Genomic DNA, 25,858 nt, shown 5'->3' on the forward strand with positions numbered 1-25,858 from the left:
CATGATGATCGCATTATACCCAGGCCACCCTTTGGGTCAGTGGTCAGTTTGAAAGTGCAAGGATTATCTTCCTGGGCTGGCCTAGAAACAGCTGATGGTATCTAACTAACAATTCATTTCCATGGCTACCAACCTTTTCAGCTTTTTTCATGAAAGGTACAGGGTACCTTTGTTTTTCCCCAGTGTTTGGAGTTATTTCAGCTTTTCCCCCCGTTTCAGAAGAAGACAAAACACAAAATGCTAAAGGCAACTGTTCAGGAGATGAACGACTGCTCCCATTTCCCTCCCCAGACTCAAACACACAGTCACTTTCACGAGTACAGACATGTTCTCCACCCCCCAGCAGAACTGTGCCTCTAGCAACAGAGCCATCTGGTTATGCACAAGCAAATGCAGTGACTGACTCATCTTCACTCACCGGGAGAGTGGGCAGGCATCGTCCTATTCCTCGGCACCCTTGCCACCACTGCAAGACCCGCCGGGCTCTGGGCCCCCAGCCTTTCTCCATATTTGAGCTGTTTCTAGTTGGAGGTTGCCTTCTATTCTGGGTGGCCTTATATTTGGAACAATATAGTACAATCACTCAGAAAAAAGTACTGTTTCCCAAGTCTCAAGAAAGCAGATAGAACAAGAAGCTTAATGAAATGGACCACAATGACCACAATGGCGAGCTGTACGCAGCATGCACCTGTAACTAGGGAGAAAATTAAACAGTGAAGTCTGTATATTAAGAGGTAAGACTGAATTTTAAGAAAGGTTTTTGGCATAGGTGTTACTACTTTTTGAGCCATCAATTAATAGGTGGTAATATTAAAATTACAGATAAATTAAGGCTATTTAAACAAATGTATGCTACAGGTGTTATTTGTGAGAAACTGAATAACCTTAAGTCTTTCAATTATGTAAAACTGTAACTTCAAAATTAAACAGAAATTGTAAACCAACTCAGAGCATTGTACCCTTTTGTTAAGAAACACAAGTTTGGGTAGATCTATATTTAATATTATTCACAAGAACTGACTCTGTATCAAATTCTCAGCAAAATTTGTGTACATTAAAGAGTATGTAATCAGCAAAAAGGTCATCACTGCATTAAAATAACTATTTTACATAGGATAACTAGCAAAAGTTTTTAAATCAGTTAATCCTAAAATAGCTGTACTAGCAGTATTATATAACTAAAATAAGAAGCTACCCAAAGAATTCCCTAAATTTGTCTTTTCCCATAACCAAACTGTATAATTTTAAATGATCAGCAACAAAATGAACTTACATTAACATTATTTCCTCTCCCTGCCTAATTTCACTGAGATCTTTATCTAAAAATGCTAGGTACTGAGGAGTAAAAAATACATATTTTAATGTGGAAAACTCATAAAATAGTAAAAAAAATCCAATGTGCAAATGTTTACATTAATTTTAGGAGATTGAAAATGATAACATAGTGTAGAATTAAGGATACCAGAGGAGGAGTGTGGGGGGAAGGGAGGAAAAAGGGGCCCCATGGACAGTGGTGAAGATTTTGGGTGCTTTAGTTGTGGGTGTGATGGGGTAACATACACCCGAGAGATGTGAAGCTGTATCTCCAATTCATACACAGTGCAATAAACCACTGCCTCAATAAAAAGCACAATTAAAGAAAATATCATAATTTATTAGTTTCCATTAATTCATTTTCCTAAAAATATGTGCTCTATTGTGAATAATACTTTAATTTTTGGAAGCTGAAAAATACAGAACATGTACAATGGTCTTAAGGGATGCAAAAGAGGAGCAATGATAACCAACAGTTTGTACTTACAAAACTCTTCTCTGAATATTTGAAGTCTGTACCAGTTACCTATCAAATAAGTAAGTTACTCATATTCCTCACATATGAAAAAAAATGCTATATTCTCACTTGGACCATATCAGCCATTTTATAATAGCAACACTGATGTGAACATTGCTCTTTCACGTGGCAGTATTTATTTCCATCATCATAATAAATAGCTCTTTGTTATCTCTACAGTTGTCAATCACACTGTTTTAAGAAGATAGCTTCATAAAATATAATTATGTCTTCAGTAATTGGGGATTGAAGTTGTTTCTTGCAACTTTGGAGATTGAAATGGGGGACTCCTGATCCTAGCCATTGACTGGGTAAACAATTACAAACAACCACAAGAAAGTCCTTTCTATTTTCTGAGTAATTCTGTTTTCTGCAGTTTTCAAACATTCCAAATTAATAAAAAATAATGATTCTAGGGCCTCCCTGGTGGCACAAGGAATTAAGCACTGCACTATGAAGCAATCCACAGCCTCTGCATCACAAGTTCGATCCCCGGCTGGCCAGGGAGAAACCCACATGGCACAGCAGACCTCTCCTGCCTCACCCACTGCTCTCCTCAGCAGTGTACTTCAGTCAATCTGCCTGTTCTGTTCCCTGTTCTGTCTCTGGTGAATCCTCTCAACCCCTGCATCTCTGGCCTGTAACCCAGGTCTTACATGCATAAATAAATAAATCTGAAAAAAAATAAAAATAATGATTCTATCATTCCAATAGAAATCTACATACTTGTCAGTTATTAAATATAGAGGAATACAGAGTTACCTGCAAGTTATTTTGTATAAAAGATGGTTCATTGTAAATGCTAATTGCAAAGTAATGCTTCTGTATTAAGATTTTGTGGAAGGTAAATTATGATTATTTACTGTAGTTAAGTATTCATCATAGAAATCATGCATTCTGATGCTATAAGCAAACACCCTAGTGCAGGAAGAAAGCACTTCCTCCTGTCTCTGAAGAGAATGAATATATATTAGCACTTCTTTGCCTCTTATCACTTGATATTGGGCACATGGTCCTGAAAATACCTGCTCTTTAGAATTAAGAAAAAAACAAAGGTATTTTTAAAGATCATTTCAATGAGAAGAAAATATACTGCTTATTTGTATCACAGTAAAATTATTGTAACATAAGTTTCAAGAAAACTGACAAGATTAAATTATTGTGATTAAGTTGTATTCTTGTTATTTTATTACTTTGAATGCTATTTTAATCAACTGTGTAGAAGTTTCCAGTCTTTGTTCTCAGAGATAAGTACATTCAAAAATATCTTTAAGAATAGCAGATTATAAAAAAAAAGAATAGCAGATTATTATATTTTTGTATTTTAGCATATAAAAGACAGGTTTCCCACTTAGATATAAATCAGAAATGATGCATTTGTAAAGAAGCTTGAGAGCATGACTCTTATCTATTATAGGAAGTCAACTATGGAAATCTGAAGATTGATCGACTAAAGTTGCTTCCTGTTTGTTAAAGATGTTTAATTTTTTACAAGTCCTGAAGCTAGGTCAAACTATCATACAGTGGGTCATATTTCATCGGAATTCATGCCTAGTTTAGCAGAGAGGGGAGGAAGTCATTCTTATTACAGGGTAAGAGCAGATGCTTCACATAATATCAAAATATTATTTTGTTCAGTTTGACCAGTCTTCGTTGTGACATATTGCAAAACTAACACAGTCAAAACTCAGAAGAGATTTTAAAGCTTACCTTGCCAAACCTCCAAGATTCCTGTGAATGGGCTTAGAAATCCTAGGAGACCCTCTAATAGAGATGATATTTCATGCTACGCCAGGTAGGTGCCTATTCCAATAAATTTTTGTTGAAAAAGAAGTACACAATAAGGTCAAATTTCTAAGGTCTCTAGGGCCACACTGCATTGGTTCAGATTCCTGATCTGATACTTAGAGCTGCACGACCTCTCTGTGCCTCAGTTTCCTTATCTATAAAATGTGGGTAATTGTGGCACAGTGATACCTCTGCAGGTTTGGTCTCTGACATGAAAAGAGCTCTTCACACACTGCCTGGCCCACATTAAGTGCTCAATAAGCATTTGCTGTCATTATCATGAATGTTTTTGTTTTGCTTTGTTTGTCAACACATTTTTTAATTTGTCAATCTACTTATAGATATTTGTATTTAGAACAGTAGTTCTCAACCCAATATTATTTACTCCTCCAGGGGCAACACTGGCAAAAATGTATGCAGCCATATTAAGTTGTCAAACTGAGCAATCTCTGTGGGCATTTAGTGAACAGAGGCCAAGGTTGCTGCATCTGACAATGCGCAGGACATCCCCCTGAAACAAAGAATCATCCAACCCAAAATGCCAATAGTGCTGAAGTTGAGAAAACTAGATTTAGAGTAAAAACCATGTTGGAAGGCTGCAAATTAAATTTTCTGGTGACAGCTCCCTAGCAGATTTTGCATATGAGCACAAGCTGCCCACATACTTTAGAAGTTGTGAAGATTTTAAAGGAAACTAAGATTAGACCAAAGTGGTCTAAGTTTAAAGACATCCATATTTCCACTCCTAATAGGAAATTAGTCTTTCTAGCAAAAGAAAAAGAATTAAAAATATACAAAACAGCCTAGTATAAAACGGTAAGGCTAGCAAACAGAATACAACGTGGTGAGACACAGGGCACTGGTCCAAAGAGCAAAGTGGGAGTACAACACTCTGCAGCACTTTGAAAACTAAGACACCAGTTTATGGAGAACAAAATTGGCAGAAGTTGCTTTGTAGGAATTATGGGGGCCTGGGAGAGGGAAGCTTCCTTGGCAATACAAGGGTAAAGACCATATTTAACTTTAAGCAGTCATACTGGGAGAGAATAAAACTGCCAGCAAATGGAAATGAGGGAGCCGATACACAAAGCCCACTGCAGAGCATCATAGGACATGTAGAAGGAACAGGGAAAGGAAATCTGGGCCAGACCGCTAACCATTCTTTTCTTCACAAGTGGCTAAGTGAGGGCCTCCCTGGTAGTGCAAGGGTTAAAGACAGTGCTATCAAGCTACTGCCAGCCTCTAGAGCATGAGTTAGATCCCTGGCCAGGCAGGGAGCTAACCCACATGGCACAGCAGACCTCTCCAAGCTCACCCGCTGCTCCCCTCAGCAGTGTATTTCAGTCACTCTGCCTGTTTTGTTCCCCACTCTGTCTCTGGTGAATCCTCTCACCCCCTGCACCTCTGGTTTACAGCCCATTTCTTGTGTGCATATATAAATAAATCTTTAAAAAAAAAGTGGCTAAATGGCTGTTTATGTTTGTCTCCTCGATAAGTAGACGACTCCTTGAGGGTATATGTCAGAGCAGCTCTCAATCATTAAGTTCCCACTATAGGTTAAGATTCTTAGGGCAGTCAAAACATTAGTAAGACTGGCTAATATGAACACCTATTACATGTTAATACTATTAAGAACTAACTGTTGATAGTCTCAATAATTTATACTCCATAATGATTTCTTTTGTTTGGTTGGCGCCCTAGAGGCCTCCTGTTTTATGTGCTCATCATTTAGCTCCTAGATGCAAGGAATTCAGGAGATTCTGGGGAGGCACCAAGATGGTTTGTGATTATTCAGAAATCAGAACAGAAACATATACTATTAAATGGTATGGATGAAGTGGTAGTCACCAATTGTACATCATCTCTGTGCTCATTTGTTTTTCTCCAGTCCAAGCACATAACTGTGGCTGCAAGATTCTCCACAGAATCTTGTACAAGAACTGGGGTACAGGACAGAAGTGCAGGGGGTGAGAGGATGCACCAGAGACAGAGTGGGGAACAGAGCAGGCAGACTGACTGAAATACACTGCTGAGGGGAGCAGTGGGTGAATAAGGAGAAGTCTGCTGTGCCATGTGGGTATCTCCCAGGCTGGGGCTCGAACTTATGCTGCAGTGACTGCAGATTACTTCACAGGTTGCATCTTAACCCCTTGTGCCACCAGGGAAACCCAAGGATGGTATAGTTACTTAAAGAATTTGTTGAAATTTACTGACAACTCACTTTGTTATACTTCAAGTTGCACTATAAGTGAAATACAATAGCGTTCCTACACTATGCAGTTATTTTATCCAAAGAATAGTCTCTGTTCTGTTCTATTTAACTTTCTTCTCTTTGGATTTTGAGTCTATCAATATTTTTCTAGAACCTGTGCTTTTCTAAATGCCTCCCACTGGTATGACTCAAGATGCCCTCTCGATTCTAGACCCTTATTCATATTTGTGTCCATATTCTGTCACTGCCTCTCACACAGTTATCTATAAAACCCGTTTCAATCCTGTTGGCTCTGTTAAAAACAAGCTATGATCATGTGAACCTTACTTTCATAGTTTATCATATGGTTTTAATTACTCATCTGAAGTGAACTAACAAGACTTGTTCACAGTTCAATTCTAAGCATCTTTAATGATGACATTTCATATATCTTAGTGCTTCTTGAAGTCATTACACTCGACTTTTGTATCACTAATCATGATAACTAGCATCCTCTCTATACACAGTTCTTAAAAACTTTATTAGTGGATGATTAAAATCTATGTGGGTGACTGGTTTTCCCTCATCTGAAAAATAGTTAAATAGTTGTGTAAACAGTCATGTACCTATGTAGTTGGTTATTACTATTATTACCAACAATTTGTCAGATAACTGAAGCACAATATTAGGGCCTAAAATAAATGAAACTAACACTTCTATGATGGTCCATATTTGGCAATTTAAACACAAACTAGGGGCCTCCCTGGTGGCACAAGGGGTTAAGACACAACCTATGAAACTATTCACAGCCACTGCAGCATGAGTTCGATCCCAGCCAGGGAGGTGATCCACATGGTGCAGCAGACTTCTCTTGTCTCGCCTGCTGCTCCCCTCAGCAGTGTATTTCAGTCGGTCTGCCTATTCTGTTCCCCACTCTACCTCTGGTAAATCCTCTCACTCCCACCTCTGGCCTGTACCCCAGTTCTTGTACGCAAAAATAAATCTTAAAAAAAAATAAACACAAACTAAATTCTGACCACTCACTAACCAGTTACTATTATTTAAGTAAATTTATCATGAAAGTCTTAAATTAATTCCATCTATTCTAAAGCTACCGTGGAGCTCAAACATATTATGATAGTAACTGAAAAGATCAGTAGGGATGATTAGCAGTTCAAAAGTAGCAACTTTTTTATTAGGACATCCAAAGTGTATGCTAATTTCCATCAAAATCATGTAATGCCAAACATCAAGTGATAAAAATAAACTATCATCAAAAGGGATATTGTTCTGCACTCCAGTGTAGGCCAATCTATACATTTCCAACCGTTCCCAGGTAGGGAAACCAAAAAGCAATATTTATTCACTAATTCTTCATTTATTATGCCTATTAATGGCTAAGAGAAATGTCTAAGGTATAAGGTGGAGTCACAGTAGAGTTGATAAGGAGCTTCTATTCAGAGAACCTGAAATTTTAGGCAGTTGTCATATTCCAGAGAACAGAAGTAAGTCAGAAGGATGTGGTCCTGGAATGAGAAACAACAGCAAATGCCAAGGCTGACATGAATGGAAGAAGTGGATCGTGGAGAGTCCCACCCTTGTGAAGGATTTGAAATTATTCGCTGAGGCATGATGTGTGATAAGTGTATTTTTTTAGACCAATCTTAAAATGGTGTAGAAAATAATTTGGGTGGAATATGACTAGCTGGGATGAACTAGGAAATTAAAGAAGTTCAAGGAAAAATGCCTACTTATTACCTATATTGGATGATAACAGAAGGAGTGAAAAAGAATGATAGTGAACAGTTAAAGGGCAGGACTCTGTATGTCTTAATGATTATTTGAATATAGGCTGTGAGATAGAAAGAGGAATCTATGATGGTACCCAGCTTTGGGCTGGGTACCAGATAAACAGTCATGCCATTAACAAAGATAGGAAACACCAGAGGGAAGTAATATATCTCACTCCATCAGGTTTTAATATCAAGATCAAAGAAGTAATTAACAATAAAAAGCCTAAAAGCATCTTTCAGAAAAACACTCCCAAGAAGATTTTCTTCTGACACATAAAAGAACATTTACAAAATATTTAAATTGTAAATGATTCTAACTTCATTCCTTGATGAAAATATCTGCGCAAACAATATAACATTCTTGGAAAAGAAAATCACTTTGAAATATCTGTGACTCTAGGTGAAAAACTTAGAGATTTATAAATACAGTTCCCAGAAAAAAAAAAAATGAAAGTAATTACCGATGTTAGCAGGATGCCTTTTCACAAGAATTAGAGACGACAAACCCCAGGAAGAAAAGAATTAATATCTTGAAAGTACTAAGACAACACACTGCATCTCTGTAGCCAGAGTGACAGCAGACAAAGAATAACAATGAAGACCTGGTTAAAAAAAATAGCTGTTAAACAATAGGTAGGATGTGTGGACAATTAGATTTTCCTACATTCCACTTTCAGGTATGAGTTTAAGTGCTTAATTCTTATCTTTTATTAACCATACAGCTCCCAGGGAGCTGACATTTCTAGAAAAACAGAAGAATTATACATCTAAATGCCTTTCTAATCAGTTCGACATTATGGTTTCTGAGAGAAATGTACCTAAATACTTTTAGGGACTGGGCTTATAAAAAGGGAGAAAGGGAAGAATGGTAGGATAGAGTCAGGGCTTGGAACTCCATTCTTATTGTCAACACAAAAGCAAAAAAGCAATGCTAATTAACACTGCATCTGACATGCAGAGCAGCACTCCTTCAGAGCCCCCTACAAGATACACAGCTAAATTCTCAGGAATTAAGCAGCTACTTAAATACTTGTTGACAAAGAAATATTTAACTTTCAGGTGGTGTTTGCTGTCCTGGCTTTAAGGAAAGGAAGAGTCTTAAATTCCTCCAATGAATCCTCCAGTACAGAAAGGTCCTGCACAAAATGAAGCTCAAGCTAAGAGGGTGGTGGGCAGTGTGCCTCATTCAAGGGCAGCTGCCTCTCCAGGATCTGCATTAATAATACAAGTATGTACAGCTGCTTTTCAGACTGCAATTTGACCCAGGCCATCTGCTGGAAGTTCCACCTAGGAGCGTCGACAATGATCCTACACTCAAAGGTTTACAAAAACAAGAGAGACCAAGATGAGCACAAGGTAGCCGCTGGGTATGCTTGATAATAAAATTACCAGCCAGGAGAAATGAAATCTCCCACTAGTAAGAACATCCGTGCGAACAGCACAGAGGTAAGCATCGTGAAAGGCTGAGTGCTGTTTTCACAAGCATCTCTTATTAAAAAGGTAGAAAATAAGTGTTTTTGGAATGTATTTTTTTATGCCATGCCTCCTAACATAAATAATTTGTGATGGAATACAAGATTTCAGGATTCCAACTAGGTATGCTCATTGAAGTATATAATACTCAATAGTAAAGTCCAGGACCAGATAGTTACAAAATAATGTTTCAGAATTAGTCTGTAACATACAAAACTAATTCATAATTATGGGAGATTAAAAACATTAAGTCTTAATTTTAAGTCTGCATTACACTGCTTTCACTTTCCCTAACCTTAAATCTTACTGAAGCCCAGGGCAAAATCCACAAATCTCTTTTTTCCGGAATACTTATTGACAAGATATTCTAATTTAGGCCTAGAGCCATGTATTCATCCACCTTTTGATCAACTGCCCTGAGCTCTTCCCTGAGTCCAGACATGCAACTAATTCTGTGACATCACCTCATCGATGGACAACACTTCAATTTACCATGTCCAAAATAATACTTGATTCCCCCACACCTGCTAACCTGTTCCCACAGTCTTCTCCATCTCAGTAAACGTGACCACCTATTGTGCAGTTGCTTAGATCAAAATTCAAGGAGTCATCCTGCATTCTTCACACTGTGTCACTCCTGGGCCATTCACTGCACATGTCTATGTGAACAGTTCCTCCTAAAGTTATCAGTATCCAAATTGTAAAGCTATCTGGAGTCTCTTCCCCTATATACTTCATGCAATCTGCCATAAAGCACTCTCAGCACTACTCCAAAATATACTGTGAATGCAAGCCTCCTCCTCTTGACTCTACCCCTTAGTTCAAGCTACCATCAGTCCTCTATTAAACTACAAAACTGGTTGCCTAGTGGGTGTCCCTATGTCTTCTCTCCCTGCCTCTATCTTTTTTGATCTGGTCTCCACTCAACACAGACAGTAGCTTTTGAAAATGTAGATCGAGGGCCTCCCCTGGTGGTGCACGCAGCTGAGCACCACGCTGTGAAGCTCAATCCTGGCCGGCTGGCAAGGGTCCCACATGGCGCTGCAGACCTTTCCTATTGTGCCCACTGTTCCCCTCAGCAGTGTATTTTGTCAGTCTGCCTGTTCTGTTCCCCACTCTGTCTCTGGTGAATCCTCTCACCCTCCCGTGCACCTGGCCTGTACCCCAGTTCTTGTATAAATAAATAAATAAATCTTAAAAAAAAAGAAAATGTAGATCGATATTGCACCCCACTCCTACAATGGCATTCCATGAACTCAGACTCAAGCCCCCACGCTTGGCCTTGGTCATGAAAGCCCCCCAAGTCTGTTCCCTGCCTTGCACCAGCCACACTGGCCTACTGCAATTGTCATTCATATGTCTCGTTCATTCCTGCCTACATCTTTTATCCTGCCTCCTATGTGTTCCTTTCTGGCCATAATCTTTTCCTTCCTTCAGGCCCTTTCAGATATCACTTCCTCAGGGGCCTTTTCTAACTCCATATAAAACACTCCTCATGCCAGTCACTCTACGATTTTATACTTTGCTTTTAGTTTTCTTCCTAGTGAGGATCATTTCCAAGTATTACATATTTGTGGTTTTTTTTAAAGATGTATTTATTTATACAAGCACTGGGGTACAGGCCAGAGGCATGGGAGGGTGAGAGAATCCACCAGACAGAGCAGGGAGCAGAACAGGCAGAAGGACCGAAATGCACTGCTGAGGGGAGCAGCAGGCGAGACAGAAGAGTTCTGCCGCGCCATATGAAATCTCCCTGGCCAGCCAGGAATTGAACCAGCTGCAGAGGCTGCGGAGAGCCTCACAGCGCTGTGCTCAACCTGCTGCGCCACTGGGGAGGCCCCATATTTATGGTTTCTTAAGTAATACTTCAGCTACTAAAATATAAACTGCATGAATTTCTTATTCAGTCTGTATTGCCATTGTCTAAACAATCTGTACATTAAAAAAACATAAAAAAAAGTCAATGAATGGCTAATACAAGCCATCTACCTTCCCTGGCCAAAATTTCATTTCATATTTGTTAAGGGCTGTTTTGATTCACTAAAACAAGTAGTCCCACTAATCACCTATCATTGAATTAATATTCTATATCAATCTAACAATAATTGTCAACATTTCTTAGTCCAAGTAGCAGGTTACTATCTTTGTCTAGGCTATATGAGGTTCTGGAAATCATCCTGAATAACTGAAATAGAAAATAGTTTCACTTCATGGGTCTGCAAAGCCTTTGACCATGGCAATGCTGCAAACCATGTGTGATCTGGTTGCAAGTTTTTATTTTTCCTCAAGTGTCTAGGTGAAAGACCTGGCAGAAACAAATGGCCAAAATTCTGAGAGCTTTAGCCAAGTAATGTACCTGGCCAAACCTTGAAAGGCACAATGAAAATTTTCTGAAAAGTGACATTGTGAAACTTTAGAAAAGGTTAATTTTCAGAAGGAAATTTTCAATTAGGATTTTTGCAATAGTGTCATCCTGGAAAGCAGTAGTGATAAGTTTTCAAAAGGCTGGAGCTGTCTTTAAAAAAAGAAAAAGTAAAGATTTTGCCACCTCAAGAGAGAAATCAAGGTAACTAATGAGCACCACAAGACGTCTTCAGTACTCAAATGGAGAGACTATCAATTAGCTTCATGTGGTGGCTATGAAGGGTGATGACAAATAAACCTGATTGCAAGGCTTTCTGGAAACACTAAGTGCTATCCAGAGCCTGAAACTGCCAGGTGGTCTTCTGTCAGGACATCAGCATCTCAAATACATTTGACTTTCCTTAAGCTCTCTGCCACTACCCCGCCCCCTTCTGATGTCAGTGGGTCCTGGTGACAAAGACAGAAAGTGTGGATTCTTCTCACTTTCCTAGAGGTCTTGTTCTAATCCACACAAAACATGCTAGGAACCTGAACTAGCTTTGCTTTACTCCTTTGGGATCAGCTAGGAACTTCAAAAAGAGCATGAGACATTGCATTAATGGCCAGTTAAAAGCCATTTGTGTTCCCTTTCAAGTGCGCTAACACCATAATTAAAATCCCTATGATTGCCAAAAATCACATGAAAGGAAAAAATTAATATCAAAGATCTGTAGACACAGAATTCACTCAGTTTTGCCAGTGATCTCCCACTTTCTCATCCTTTCATAAAAGGTCCTCATTTGGGGGGAAAGAAGGAACTTAACTGACTTCTTACCACCTCCTAAGCCAGAAATGGATTCTTCACTCCCGATAAATAAGGGTTTAGAATTGTACTTGTGAGGACTATATAGAAATTCATGTTCTTTCCAAACTGCCAGCCATGTGGTATCTATTTTAAAGACAAGCCAGCTCAATGGTATCATCATAGCAGTCTCTCTAAGACATGCAAGAATAGTCAGGACAAAAAAGCAATATAATCAATCACCTACTAAAGTAAGCGGCAGTCCTCACACAGAGTTCCAGCAAAATGCAAATATCCTGTAGGATGGCACCACAACAGTAAATCCTTCCCACAGGGAGGACTGGCTTTTTCAGTTCAAATGCAAGCTTCCTGACCCCCCAAGACTTTCACACCAAGGTCTGTGGTGTTTTAGAGAAGAGAATACCTCTTTGCCTGTTGCTTAACCCTCCTCTTATTCAATCACAGCACATTTCAAATCCCAGACATTAATAACGTAGGGCAGGTTTGGAGAGGATAGCACAAAGGAACTTAAACTGATGAAAAAATATTTATATCATATTTTTTGAAAAGTATTTTTGCATAATAAAATCTTTATGTATAAATGGAAATTTGAGTAAAAAAATCACAGACCAATTTAAATATGAGAGATGACTTAAGAAAGTGACAAATGATTTTCATGTGGAACAGGGGTCAGCCAACTATTATCATAGTTCAACTCAGCCCCCTTGACCTGTGTTATGAAGAAGTTGTATTTGAGAACAGCCACATATGTTGGCATATTCTCTGGCTGTTTTCAGTTGTTTTTGTGCTACAATGGGAGACATGAGTAGCTGTGACACATCATTAGGCTTAAAAATCTGAAAAAGCTTATCACCTGGCCCTTTGGTTAAAAAAAAAAAAATGCCAAGGTTGTTGCAGGCTTAAATAGTCTGGAAAATTTCTGGAGAAGGAAGAAAATGGTTTAAAGAAAAATTATAAATGAAACAGGAAAAAAGTAGTGAGTAGACAAATATTATTTCTTGAATAACCACATAGCTAGGGTCTAGAAATGTCCTGAAGAATACTAAAAAGATCACTGTCCCAAGCAGAACAAATCATTAGAGCAATGAAATCTCTTAGTGAAAAAGCAAATAAATGAACTTGAAATGAAACACAGTTCCTCAGCTCATTCCCAGTCAGAGCCCTGAGATACCACATGGGAAGTTTGTTTGGGAAGGTGATGGAGTTTTAAAGCTACCTTGCTTCAAGAGAAACACACTTGCCACGTGATGGCTTTCGGTGACATGAGAAGAACACTGGTGTAGTGGTAACCAAATTTGAGCACAGACCTTGCCTCTGTCCACTAGTGAACATTCTCTCATCTCAAAATAAAGGTCATCCTAGGGGCCACAGTAGGAATGGGATTAAGATGGACTCTATAAGGGTCCAATATCCAGGGCATCAGCTGATACTCAGGATGAGATTGGTGTTTTGTGAAAGACAAACCTCCAGGGTGGAATGGGTGACTCAATCATCCCCACCATGTGCAGTGTCTACACCTGGAGGCAGAATTGACTACAGAGTTACAGATTCTTGTATATCATTACCCTGCTGGATGGACATTTCTCTGTTTCTCACAGAGACATGTACATTGTAGGCTACAATTGCATCATTTAAAGACCATATAAAAATAAAAGATCATATAAAAATAAAAGAATTGGATACTATTCTTTCCATAACCTACAATATCCCTCCTTGGACCCCAAAGACTTCAACCTCTAAACAAACACTTAAGAACCGTAGGACTGACATCGTCAAGCAAAATTAACACAAAAGCTACATCTAAAATAAAAGGCATAACTTAAGACAAAATATTAAAAATGTGATTTTTTTAATTCAAATATTTTCTCATGCTAGGACATTTAATATCCATAAGTACAGAAATATCATAACCAGAGGAGCAGTTGGGGAATGGATGGGGCCTACTCTAGCGGTCAGTCAACAACCAAAATCAAGAATAGTCTGAGGAGGAGAGGTCAAAACCTGTATGTGTGAGGAGGGGGGTTGGTGGACAGAGAGAGCGCTGTTCCATCACTGTGACCCTAACCTGGAGATCATTTAGGGGGAAAAAAGGAACTGGTCTGAGGAAACATCACCTACTACTGGTTGCAGTAATGACACATTTACAAATGTAGGTGGGCAGTTTTTTCAAACAACTTATTGATATACAAATGACTTTGTGTTTAGAAACTACTGAGTAAACTCTACAATAAACCCTAAATCTTTTCCTACACAAAATTTTTTTAACAAACATCACAGATCCTTATGTCATAAAACAGGTAAGGTAATGTCTGTAATTTATTTCAGAAGCTCTTTCTTCAAACTGCTCTCTACACTCGCTTTAATCAGCTTCAGAGGTTAACACACTGCCAGGTTACATGGGCTCATTGAAACTCCACCTAAAAGGTGCTCTCTAAAAGGACTGTGTAAACTGTAAAAGCAAAACTGATCATCTCACAGTCTACCTCCTACCATCCCTATTTTATTCTCTATTTCAACAACAAAATCTGAAGAAAGGCTCACTCAGGTGGGTGGAAACCTGCTCATTGTCATCCTAAAAATGCCCAAGTGTTCCTGATTATGCTTATTTTCAGCATGTGCTTCTATATAAATGTCTGTATTAAATGATCACAAAATCTGAGTGCATAGGCATGTTATACAACATGCCCAATAATATTAATTTCAAAAGTCAATAAAATAAAAAATAAAAATTCTCATATTGTCAAAAAAGGACCAGTGCCTTTCTTGCTAACTTATTTCAGATGCTTCAGTCCACAGAATTAATTCTGAATATATATTTTCTTCCTCTCTACCTATTTTCTTATGTGTATCACAAATACTGCTGACTTTTACTTATATGCAAGTCCTCTTGTTATTTTCCTCAGTTTAAGCCACACTGCCAAAAAGTCACCATGTGACAGCTCATGTCTTTGTCAACTCTTTCTCATCTCACAGTGATTTCTTTGGCTTATCTCAGAATTGAATTTCTGGATAGCATGTTACATTTTAAAATAAAGAATGTACACTGTTTGGGCATAAATGGGAGGTTGAAAGAAGTTAATTTTCTACCATTCCCAATAGTGTTGGCATTCTCTTTTATCATAATTTGAATTCTTCCTGTGAAATGTCTTATCTCTACATAGTATATAAAATCCTTTTAAATGTTTTTTAAATGTGGTATTTTAAAGATGTCTACATTAGTTTATGGGTTCAGGAGAAACTATCATAAGTTCAGGTGATCTTGACAATTTATACCAACTTTTAAAAGGCATTTTCTGCTCAAATAGCCATCCTTTAAGAAAATACAGTGTTATTATCAGGAACGAAGACTGTTCACAACCTGGACTCAAAGCACAATCCACGACACCCATAGGACACCATCCACTGAGGCCAGCTGAGTAGCAGCACTTGTTAGAATTAAACTCACTCTTGACCAGCGTTGCTCTTTCTGTTCTTGACCTAAAATCATTTTCCTGTAGGACTTGGTAACTTTGTAAGGCTCTAAGACATGGACAACAACTGTTATTTGCTCTTGGGTCAACACATTCAGGACCAAAGAAACCCCACCTTCCAATGAAGAAAGCAGAGGCCTCGGCACCCAACCAGAGAGAAATCCACAGCATTTATAATACTCATCTTGATGATGTCTACACATGGATATTGTGGGGAAAACTAGTGTCTTAATGTTCACTACAGAGGAGTGTGGATAAAGAGCAAAAATAAACATTGAGGGCATTGCACATTGTTTTTCAAAATACACACACACTTACACTGCTTATTGGCAATGTGAGCCGCAGTGGGCAAGTATATGGGAATATATGGGCCACAAAAAGGCATGCCCATGAATTCACATTACTTAAGTTTACTAGCTATTTTATGAGATTTTATTGACTTTATAACCCAATGAGAAAGACTAAACAATGACATAAATGGTGCTTTAAATAAATAGATACCTGATAGGATATAAAGTTGCAAGGAATTTTATATCAAAATAAAAAGTGACACATCTACTTTGTGCCTGCATTACACATAAACCTGAACTTTCTCTGGATAGTGTCCACAGATTTATAGAATCTAGTGGAAACTTCCACACCACCCAGGACAATCCTCTTTTACTTATGGCATAAGGCCTCAGGTGCCCCCTGATCTGAATCAGGAGGCCTCCTGATTCAGTAATTGTTCTAGCACAGTCCCAGATCCTCCTGTGACTGACTGACCACCAACATGGTGCTAAGTCATTACTGACTATGTCTCACCTTTCTAAAAATGAATCATCATGTTTTGCTTATTTTTCATGCAATGGTAGCTTTTAAAATATAATTCAGGAAAGTCTCCAATCACATAAAAATGTGTTTACTGAAACTGTCCTGTTTTCTCCAAGAATATAATTGCCTTTGTTACATTCATTATTTATATTATATTTTTATTCAGGCAATACAGATATTGCTTGCACTGCATTTATACTTTCTTGTTTATTATTTAAAGTTACAGATATAGGTAGGTAACTTAATAAATTATAAAGAGACACCAGCTTTAAGTTTTTAATGTGTTATAAGCATGTTCACTCTCCTCAGACTACAGGAAGGAAAGTAGAAGTACAAGATTTTTTACATGAAATATTCCTAAACCTCATTGTAGGAAAGGTCTGCACCAGCAAGAATGCATTGTTCAGCATGGCCTATATGTCTCTTTTCCAACTGTCAGAGGTTGGTGACCTCCAGTGGGACATGAAGATGGAAGGGAGAACATATTCAAATGGGAGTCGCTGCAAGTTTATAGGCATCAACTAAGTTTTCATAATTTATGGCCCTTTTGATATCCATATTTCAATAGTATCTACACTTAATTTCATAACTTCATTCTAAAATCGAACACCAAGGCCTCCCTTGGTGGTGCAGGCAGTTGAGCACCAGGCTGTGAAGCTGTCCGCAGCCTCTGCAGCACCGGTTCGATCCTCGCTGGCCGGCAAGGGTCCCACATGGCACAGCAGACCTCTCCTGTCGCACCCACTGCTCCCCTCAGCAGTGTATTTCATCAGCCTGCCTGTTCTGTTCCCCGCTCTGTCTCTGGTTAATCCTCTCACCCTCCCACAAATCTGGCCTGTACCCCTGTTCTTGTATAAATACATAAATATTTTTAAAAAATCAAGTAACAATATAAAAAATAAATAAATAAAATCAAACACTACACAGTATTTTCCATCACTTTCTATGAGCATGTTTCCATGTACTTTTAGAAAAGGTAAGACTGCTTAATCCTTAACTTGGATGTTTTTTTAATCGTATGTTAGATTTTTTTAAAAAGGCAAAAGGAAGAGTAGAAAGTCATTTCTACAAGTAACCAGGCAACATTCATTTCTTACACTTCCAGCTCAAATTTTCTCCAATATTCCTGATACTGCTTCTCATTCAAAATTTATATTTCTAGTTGATATTCCTACACAGCAAAACCTGGTGAGTGGTCCATAATTTTTTGTGACAAATTCGGTAAGGACAGGTAACAAAACTGTTAGATAATAATGCTTTTATAATAAGTGACAGTTATTTTCCATTGCATTTCTAGTTCACCTATTTTCTCTCACTAATATAAATGTCTAATCATACATAAGAGATCAACAAACAAGAACCTCTATCATGAAGGTGTTCCAGAAGAATGTAAATCCCCTCCTTTTGGGAGCTTTCAGTTTCCCTAGACATTTTTTTCTATGAATTTTACTACGATATTTTCTCTAGTAGACTAATATTTTCCTTCTTTTTTTTTTTAAGGTTCTTTAGCATGACTTCCCCCCCATGAATTTACTTTGTTTCTTTGTCTACTTGTCTTTTATACCAAGTCACCTACACCACTTGTGTAGCTCCCACCTGTCAGCTAAAAACTACTGAACTATACATAACAAAGCTCTTTTTTTCTTCACATTTTCTCTAAATCATCATGATTTGTAAAATTAATCTACAAATACTGTTCCTCTCTCTGGTGGAGACCATTTTCCCCCCAAATATGAATTCAGCAGCAACCAGTCCTCCATGAACTTAACCAGTTTTCACCACCAGTAGCAGGAGTGGCAGCATGGAAATTTCCATGTCAATAACAATTGAAGAACCCCACCACTTGCTCAAGTACCCTGAAAAGCATTATTCTATGCTTTTGTGCAACAATTACCGACTTTTTGAGAGCAATTCTAACCCTAGAAGAGACAGACATAAATTTATGTTCCTATAAAACGAAAATTAGCAAAGGATCAAGTCAGGAAAATAGTATAAGGAGAAAGAAATTACAACAATAAATATCTCCATAGCAAAGTAAGGAAAAGCCCATGAGGGGCATCTCCATGTCAGAGTCCCTGTCTCTGCCCAGCAGGCTGGTCTTCTGCCTAAGCACAAGGTGAGGGAGCTTCAGAGATGCAGTCTGAATGAAGCTGAGGTGTGTTGCCATGGAAGTGAGAAGCTCCACTTCTTTAGCTGCCGTGGACCCTCCTCAGTACTGCTGGCGACAGTCACAGGTTCTCTTTCTTTGTTCAGAAACTGCTCTGAAAACAGCCCTGCCTCTTTCCCAATTGACTGCATTGTGAGGCTACACTGTAACCAAATTACAGGGAGATTTTACATTTCCATTCCTAAAATTAGATTCTTGTGTGTGTGCTAGCACCACCAAAATAGAAACACTCCCTGCAAGGGGCCCACTCAGTGGTGATCTGCATTGCCAAGCCTTTCAAACACACTTGCTGAACCTACGGCACACTGCAGGCAGGTGCCGCGAGGCAATCAGGTACCTCACTGCATCTGCAAAGTGGCTATGAAATACTGGTATCAAGAGGTGGCTGGTGTGTTTGGGGCAGGGTCTCTGGGAAACAAAGGACATATAATGCTTTCCCAGCAGATGTCAGTGCTAAAGCATTTGGTCACAGGAAACAGATTTCCCAGTAGGAATTTAAACAAATGCACTTAATTGACTTCAAAATCTTAGCAAACAGCTTATTTCATGTCTCCAGCCCTCTTTATGATGCAAAATCCAAACACATATTGGGTGAGAACAATTTAAGCAACAAGTTATCTTTGCCTCTTGGTTATGTCTGAATAGTAACTGACATCTTCAAAGGGCAGCAAAATTTATAATAAATTCATTAGACAAGCATGCTGTATTATACACTTAAAGATATTTACTAGTTGTAGATAAAGCACATAAACCTATTGGCCAGGCCTGGATCCTTAGTGACCACCAAGGAAAGGACAATGGGATGATTAGAGAGAGGTTTTAAGTTCAGGCTGAATGTTAACTTTCTTGAAAAACCACTACTGTAATTATTTGATCCTTTTCCCACCCCTTCTAGTTCACTATGAACAGAAATGCCATCCTGGACTTCATTTGATTACATGCAAACTTTTTCTTCAGATGTTGGTATCTTTTTGTATAGGAAAACAACTATGAACCGGAATGTATTTTTTTGGGTTTTTTTTTAATATTTTATTTCATATAATTCTTATATCATTTTTCATTTTTGCACAATGTATGCATTTTCATTTTGGTTATATTCCCCATACAATTGCACCCCCCCTTATTTTGACCCTAATCCTTCCTCTCCCCACTCCTCTCACCACATAGTATGTCTCTGGTTTATAGTTGTTTGTTGATTTTGATTTTTACTTTATTGTAATTAGTCTTTTTCCTGGTCCCTTATTTAGGTTTTCTAAATTCCTGCTATGAGTGAGACCATCCAGTATATTTATTTTCTTTCTGACTTATTTTGCTGAGCATGATCCCTTCTACCTCCATCCATGTTGCTGCAAACTGCATGTGTTTGTCTTCTTTGATTGCTGAGTAATATTCCATTGTGTATATGTACCATATCTTCTTGATCCAGTCATCTATTTTTGGGCACTTGGGTTGTTTCCATATCTTAGCTATTTTAAATAGTGCTGCTATAAACATAGGGGTGCAGGTGCCCTTTGGAATTACTGTTTCTGTGCCATTTGGGTAAATACCTAGGAGTGGAATTGCTGGATCATATGGAAGCACTATGTTTAGTGGGTCAAGAAATATCCACACAGCTCTCCATAGTGGTTGCATTTATGGTCAACTAATATTTGACAAAGGAGAAAAGAATATTCACTGGAGCAAAGAAAGTTTGTTCAATAAATGGTGCTGGGAAAATTGGGTTGCTACATGCCAAAGAACGAAGCTTAACTACTACCTCACACCACGCACAAAAACCAACTCAAAATGGATTAAAGAACTAGACAAAATACCTGAAACCATAAAATATATAGAAGGAATTATAGGCGAAACACTACATGATACGCACCTCAAAGACATCTTTACAGACACATCACCCAAAGCAGTGCTAGTGAAGGCAAAGATAAACAGCTGGGACTACATCAAATTAAAGAGCTTCTGCACATCAAAAGAGACAATAACAAAAACAAAGAGAAACCTCACCGACTGGGAGAACATTTTTGCACACAACACTAATGATAAAGGAATGATCACAAAAATCTACAAAGAGCTGATGAGACTCAACAACAACAAAGAAAATAACCCAGTCAAAAAATGGGCAGAAGAGCTAAAAAGAAACTTTTCCAAAGAGGAAATGCAAATGGCCAACAGGCATACGAAAAAAATGTTCAACATCACTTGTAATCAGGGAATGGTTTTGAAGTGTGTCATGCATGAATTTCTAAAATGCAGGGTGGTGGTGGGTTTGTGTTTTTTTTCATTTATGATGGATACCATGACTTTAAGAAAAAAATGGAAGGCGTTCCTTAATGTATAAATAGACTGTCTAACAAATGTTATAGCTAAGTAGATTCAGTGTTAATTTTTAAGATAAGTGTTGAAAAAATTCATAATATGAAAAGTAGACTTAGCAACTTAATTACCCTGAACTACATTAATGGTAAAAATGATTGAAGAAAATACCATTTGTGGGTTAAAAAGAACAGTGGCTAGGCCTATGTCTTAGCCCATGTTTGTTCTTAATTAGCCATTTAGCCAGGACTATATTCCTCACCTCCGTGGATTTCATATGCACTTATTAAAAGAGGGGGTTTGAACCCCCTTTTTCTAGGTGAACTGCTCCTCAGGGTAACTCAATAGTAGATGAGGATACATTCCAAGTTATTCCAGCTAATAAATAGAGAGGGAATATTGCTCTATTGCAGCCTCCCATGAGTCATGGATCTAGGTGACATCCATGAGAATGGATCTAGGTGACACCCATGAGAATGGATCTAGGTGACATCCTCATAGCTGCTACTGCCAGCATAAGAGAGAGGGGCAGGAAAAAAAAAAAAGAGGGGGTTGACCTATGGGCTATGTAAATTTCTATCCAGCTCTGAAAATCTTTGACTCTGGCCAGAGAAAGTTTGTGCTTTTGTGCAAATGTATATGTAAAATAGCTATGTGCCTCTTAATTTTGATAGAGAATTTCTTACAATTTTATACCATAGTGGATCTTTTCTTTGTAAATGTCTACTTATGTCATAGAATTTAAAAATTAATAAACCTCATAAATATATATATGTAGTATGTATAAAAGTAGTACCTATAATTATTTAAATAACAGTCTTGATTTGGAGTTGATATAATTAAATTTGTAAACAAAAGACAGACCAATCTGAGCAGTTTTATAGTATTATGAATTTCATGAGATTATATGTAATACCTTGAAATATTTTAAAATATAGTAGGCAAAATAAGTTCATATTTTTTGTGTACAAGGAAGAATATCCTAGGTTCAGGTGATCTTTAGCAATCACTTACACCCACTTTCAAAAAGAAATATTTTCAAGGTGTAGCCATGTTGTTGCATCTTGCAAGATTTCTTTCATTTAAAGGCTGAATAATATTGGATTGCAATACCACATTTTCTTTATCATCGTTATGGACATTTAAGGAGACAGAGGTTGCTTCCACATCTTGCCATTGTGAATAGCACTTCAATGAAATTGGAGGTGCTAATGTCTTTGAGATCCTGATTTCAGTACTTTTAGTTCCTTTGGAGAAATACCCAGAAGCAGGATTACTGGGTCATATGGTAATTGCAAGCTAAGTGAATTGAGCCTGTCACAAAAGACACATATTGCACAATCCCACTTATATGAGATACCTAAAATACTCAAACTCACAAAGCAAAGAATGGAATGGAGGTTGCCAGAGGCTGAAGGGAGAGGAAATGGGGGATTGTTAATCAACATGCATAAAATTTGTTCAGTTAAAAAGATAATTCATTCTGGAGATCTGATGTGTAACAATGTGCCCATAGATAACAATACTGTCTTGTACACTACAAAAATCTGTTAAAACCTAAATATCCCAAAAGAAAACGTGGTATAAATACACAATGGAATATTACTCAGTGATCAAAAAAGATAAACTCATGCTATTTGTGGCAACATGGATGGAGCTAAAGGGGATTATGCTAAGCAAAATAAGTCAGAAGGATAATAACGGATAGTGTCACTTATATGTGGAATATTGGGAAAACTAAACAAAGGGCAGACAAAGACAAACATTAAAACCATCTTTGAAGCTGACCACAGAGCTGAGGCATCTGGAGGGAGAGTGAGAAGGGGAGAGGCGGGATAGGAGTGGAGGGAGGGGAATAGCACAATGGACTTTGGTGGAGGTCTATGGGTGCTTCTGTGGTGGCAGAGCTACTGTGACCATACCGGAGGGGAGTAATCCTATACTGTCAAAATATCAACAAGGATGTAAAAGAATGTATTTCAGTAAAAATAAATAAAATTTTAAAAATCTTTTGAGGGTAGACCTCATGTTAATTCTTCTTACTAAAAAAATAAATTTTCTTTCCAAATAATACCTAACAAGGCATTTTCTGAAAATAATGAGGCTTCTTATTTTAGGATACCTTTGAAATATTTAAATCCACAAACTGGAATTACAGTATAGCTCAGTGGTCCCTGCAGGATACTGTGGAGCTGTGGCTGAACAATGACCTGCCTTGCCATCTGCCCTTCATTCTGTAACTACTGCACCACGTTTGCAATTCCTCTTTGTCCCTGAATAGAAACAACTCAATGTTAGCTGCATTTCTCTAACTGTTATTTACTTAAAAACACTTCATTCTGTAACTTTGTAAAGGTTTTAAAACATGGACACCAGACTTGATTTATACTTGGGCCTACATAATATAAGAGGAACCTCACCATTTACAAATTAAAAAACTGAGAACTTTGCACCTGACCTGAGAGAAGCCACAATTTTCTGTTGTGAAATTTTATATAAAAGACAAAAGTTTTATATAAAAGACAAAAATAAGCATTAAGAAGATTATTTCCTCCAAAAGAAAACTTTTACGTAATTAGTCCAAATGCTAACTTATCAGCAAAGAGCAAGGTCACAGCTGCAAAGGTATCTGATATACTTGGGATTGCAACTGTCAACTACATACTTATTCCAGTTTAAACAGTCAAAGACAAGTGCATATATTTTTATAAACCTGGGAGTAAACAGGAGTACCTTCCAATCAAGGCACAGCAAGAAACTTACAATTGAGAATCAAGTATTCAGACATTGAGACTAATTTATGCAGGATGTGAGCTTGTTGCATTGAATTGACCTTGCAACTCAACATGATGCAGTCAGAGTAGTTTCTGTAGGGAAATCTCAAAAGCATTTATGACAGTACCGATGACATCTAAGAGTAAGTTCATAAGCCTGTGTTACCCCCTCCAAGTCACAGGCTTCCACAAGGATTCCCTTTACATAATTCTTACTGATCAGAGATCCATTTATTGTTTTCCATCCTTGGGTCTCCTCTGCTGTCTATATTGATTTTAATTTGTATTTATACAGGCATTTGCAATCGGTGTTTCTAAATGAAGGCAACACTCTCCAATACAAAGATTGAACAGAAATAATGTTGAACTGAGATATGAAATGAATTGCATTCTTTGTGTATGTCTAATAGCATATTTCAAAAGTGGATTTTCTTTGCATTAAATTACTATGTAGGTAGCTGTTTAACTCTGAAATATTGTTTTTCCACTTTAACATCGCCGAAATCAAGAATCTGGCATTGTAAAACTGGCACCTTTATTTCCTTTCTTAATTGTACATATGATAATCGTGCAGCCACACCATTAACATCTTAAACTCAATAAAATATGATTGTTCCTAGCCACTTTTTATAAAGAAAAATCTTCTTTGGCAGAAAATTAGAAATACACTTAACAACATATATTTGAACACTTTAAGAATTGCTTAATCTCTCTTACTCTTAACTACGCAAGTACTATGTATTTAAAAACACATATATACACAGAGATACACACACAGAGATACATCTGTGTACCCCATACACACACATAACTAGTAGAGGTGAAGACTTTTGGTTTCCCTTTAAGACCGCTAACACTTTTACAGATTTTTAAATCATTTTGCAATCATTTTCATACATGCTGTGTGCCTATTATTCAACAGAAAAGCACATGTGCTAGTGTTACAATGATTGATATCAGCCTCAATTCCCATTCAGAGAGAAATGCAGCCTGAGAGATGGTATATGCATACATAATATTCACAATAAGCTAATTATATATTTTTTAGGTTTCTTGGAATGGAGAAGGTAACTGTTTGCAGCTAAGGGTCCTAGTATAGTCAGACTATAACCCCAATATAAAAGGAAGACAGCAAAGACAATTTTAAGATATCAAGTATAGAAGAACAAAGAAAGTAACTCTATCAGCAGTAATTTATTTCATGATGTAAACAGTCCCTCCAGTCATCATGAGTTTTGATATATATATTTAGTTTAAGAAGGTAGGCGAGTAAAATCACTTCATTTCATCTTGTGATTTTCAGACAGATAGTTGGGCAGTGGAAGAAAGAGAAAAGCATTCATAAGTGCAGTGCCTGACAGCACAAATAATCATTCATGACCAAAAGTAGTAAAGACCTAAAATATTTTCCCAAAGCATCTTTGGGGAAAGTTTTCAATTAGCAGTAATCACGCCTCGGATAAACCTCATTGGCTATGATACTGCCACTGCGCAAAGCTTCCCAAAGTATATTTACATTAATGTCTATATATCTTCTCGAGTTAAAAAATCTCTTCATCTTTTCATTAAAAATACTGTTTACTAGCTATTGAAAGTTTAATGGTTCCTCTGTCACTAAGGAAATAAAAATAATCACCAGAATGTGGAAAGAACACTACGGAATAAATGCTTAGAAAATGCCTTTTTATAAAATATTAAAATCTATGACTGTCTACAAATCTGTAAAAGAAACCTAGAGTCAGTAGATATTTTTCAACTCCTCAACCCAGTATTTCCCAAGAACCAACACCTCAAAAGATTAACATCATTCTGACCAAGATATCAGCAAAGTGAAATAATTTTATAAATCTATGGTAAGACATTAAATCCAAAAATTGTGCCACTTTATTTCACCAGGGAAAAGAAGTAAGCCCCAAAGTAAAAACTGTCAATTCTAGTCATCATTTTGTTGCACTGAAAGAATTCAATTATATCACAAAGAATTTTAGAGAACACTAATTTAATTAAAATATGAAATCTGCTACCTATATCTTTCCCTAGCTCATAAATTAGCAAATGTTTTATGGAAATGAGTTCCTTTCC

The 25,858-nt window shown here is 37.5% G+C and overlaps 1 protein-coding gene across 6 annotated transcripts in view; it reads right to left on the reverse strand.

Moving 5' to 3' along the window:
* The window catches only part of CCDC85A (coiled-coil domain containing 85A), a gene marked incomplete at both ends in the record, with an annotated part of 210,387 nt that overhangs the window by 10,802 nt on the left and 173,727 nt on the right, over positions 1 to 25,858 (reverse strand). For 2 of the 6 annotated variants that reach the window (XM_084235409.1, XM_084235408.1), the window contains one exon: positions 419 to 553. The exons of the other annotated variants lie outside the window; for them this stretch is intronic. In XM_084235409.1, the coding sequence (XP_084091535.1) occupies positions 419 to 553 (135 nt within the window). The remainder of the gene's footprint in view (positions 1 to 418; positions 554 to 25,858) is intronic. 6 annotated transcript variants of the gene reach the window in all.

The sequence above is a fragment of the Talpa europaea genome (assembly GCF_964194135.1).
Source record: "Talpa europaea genome assembly, chromosome: 6".
Classification (NCBI taxonomy): Eukaryota; Metazoa; Chordata; class Mammalia; order Eulipotyphla; family Talpidae; genus Talpa; species Talpa europaea.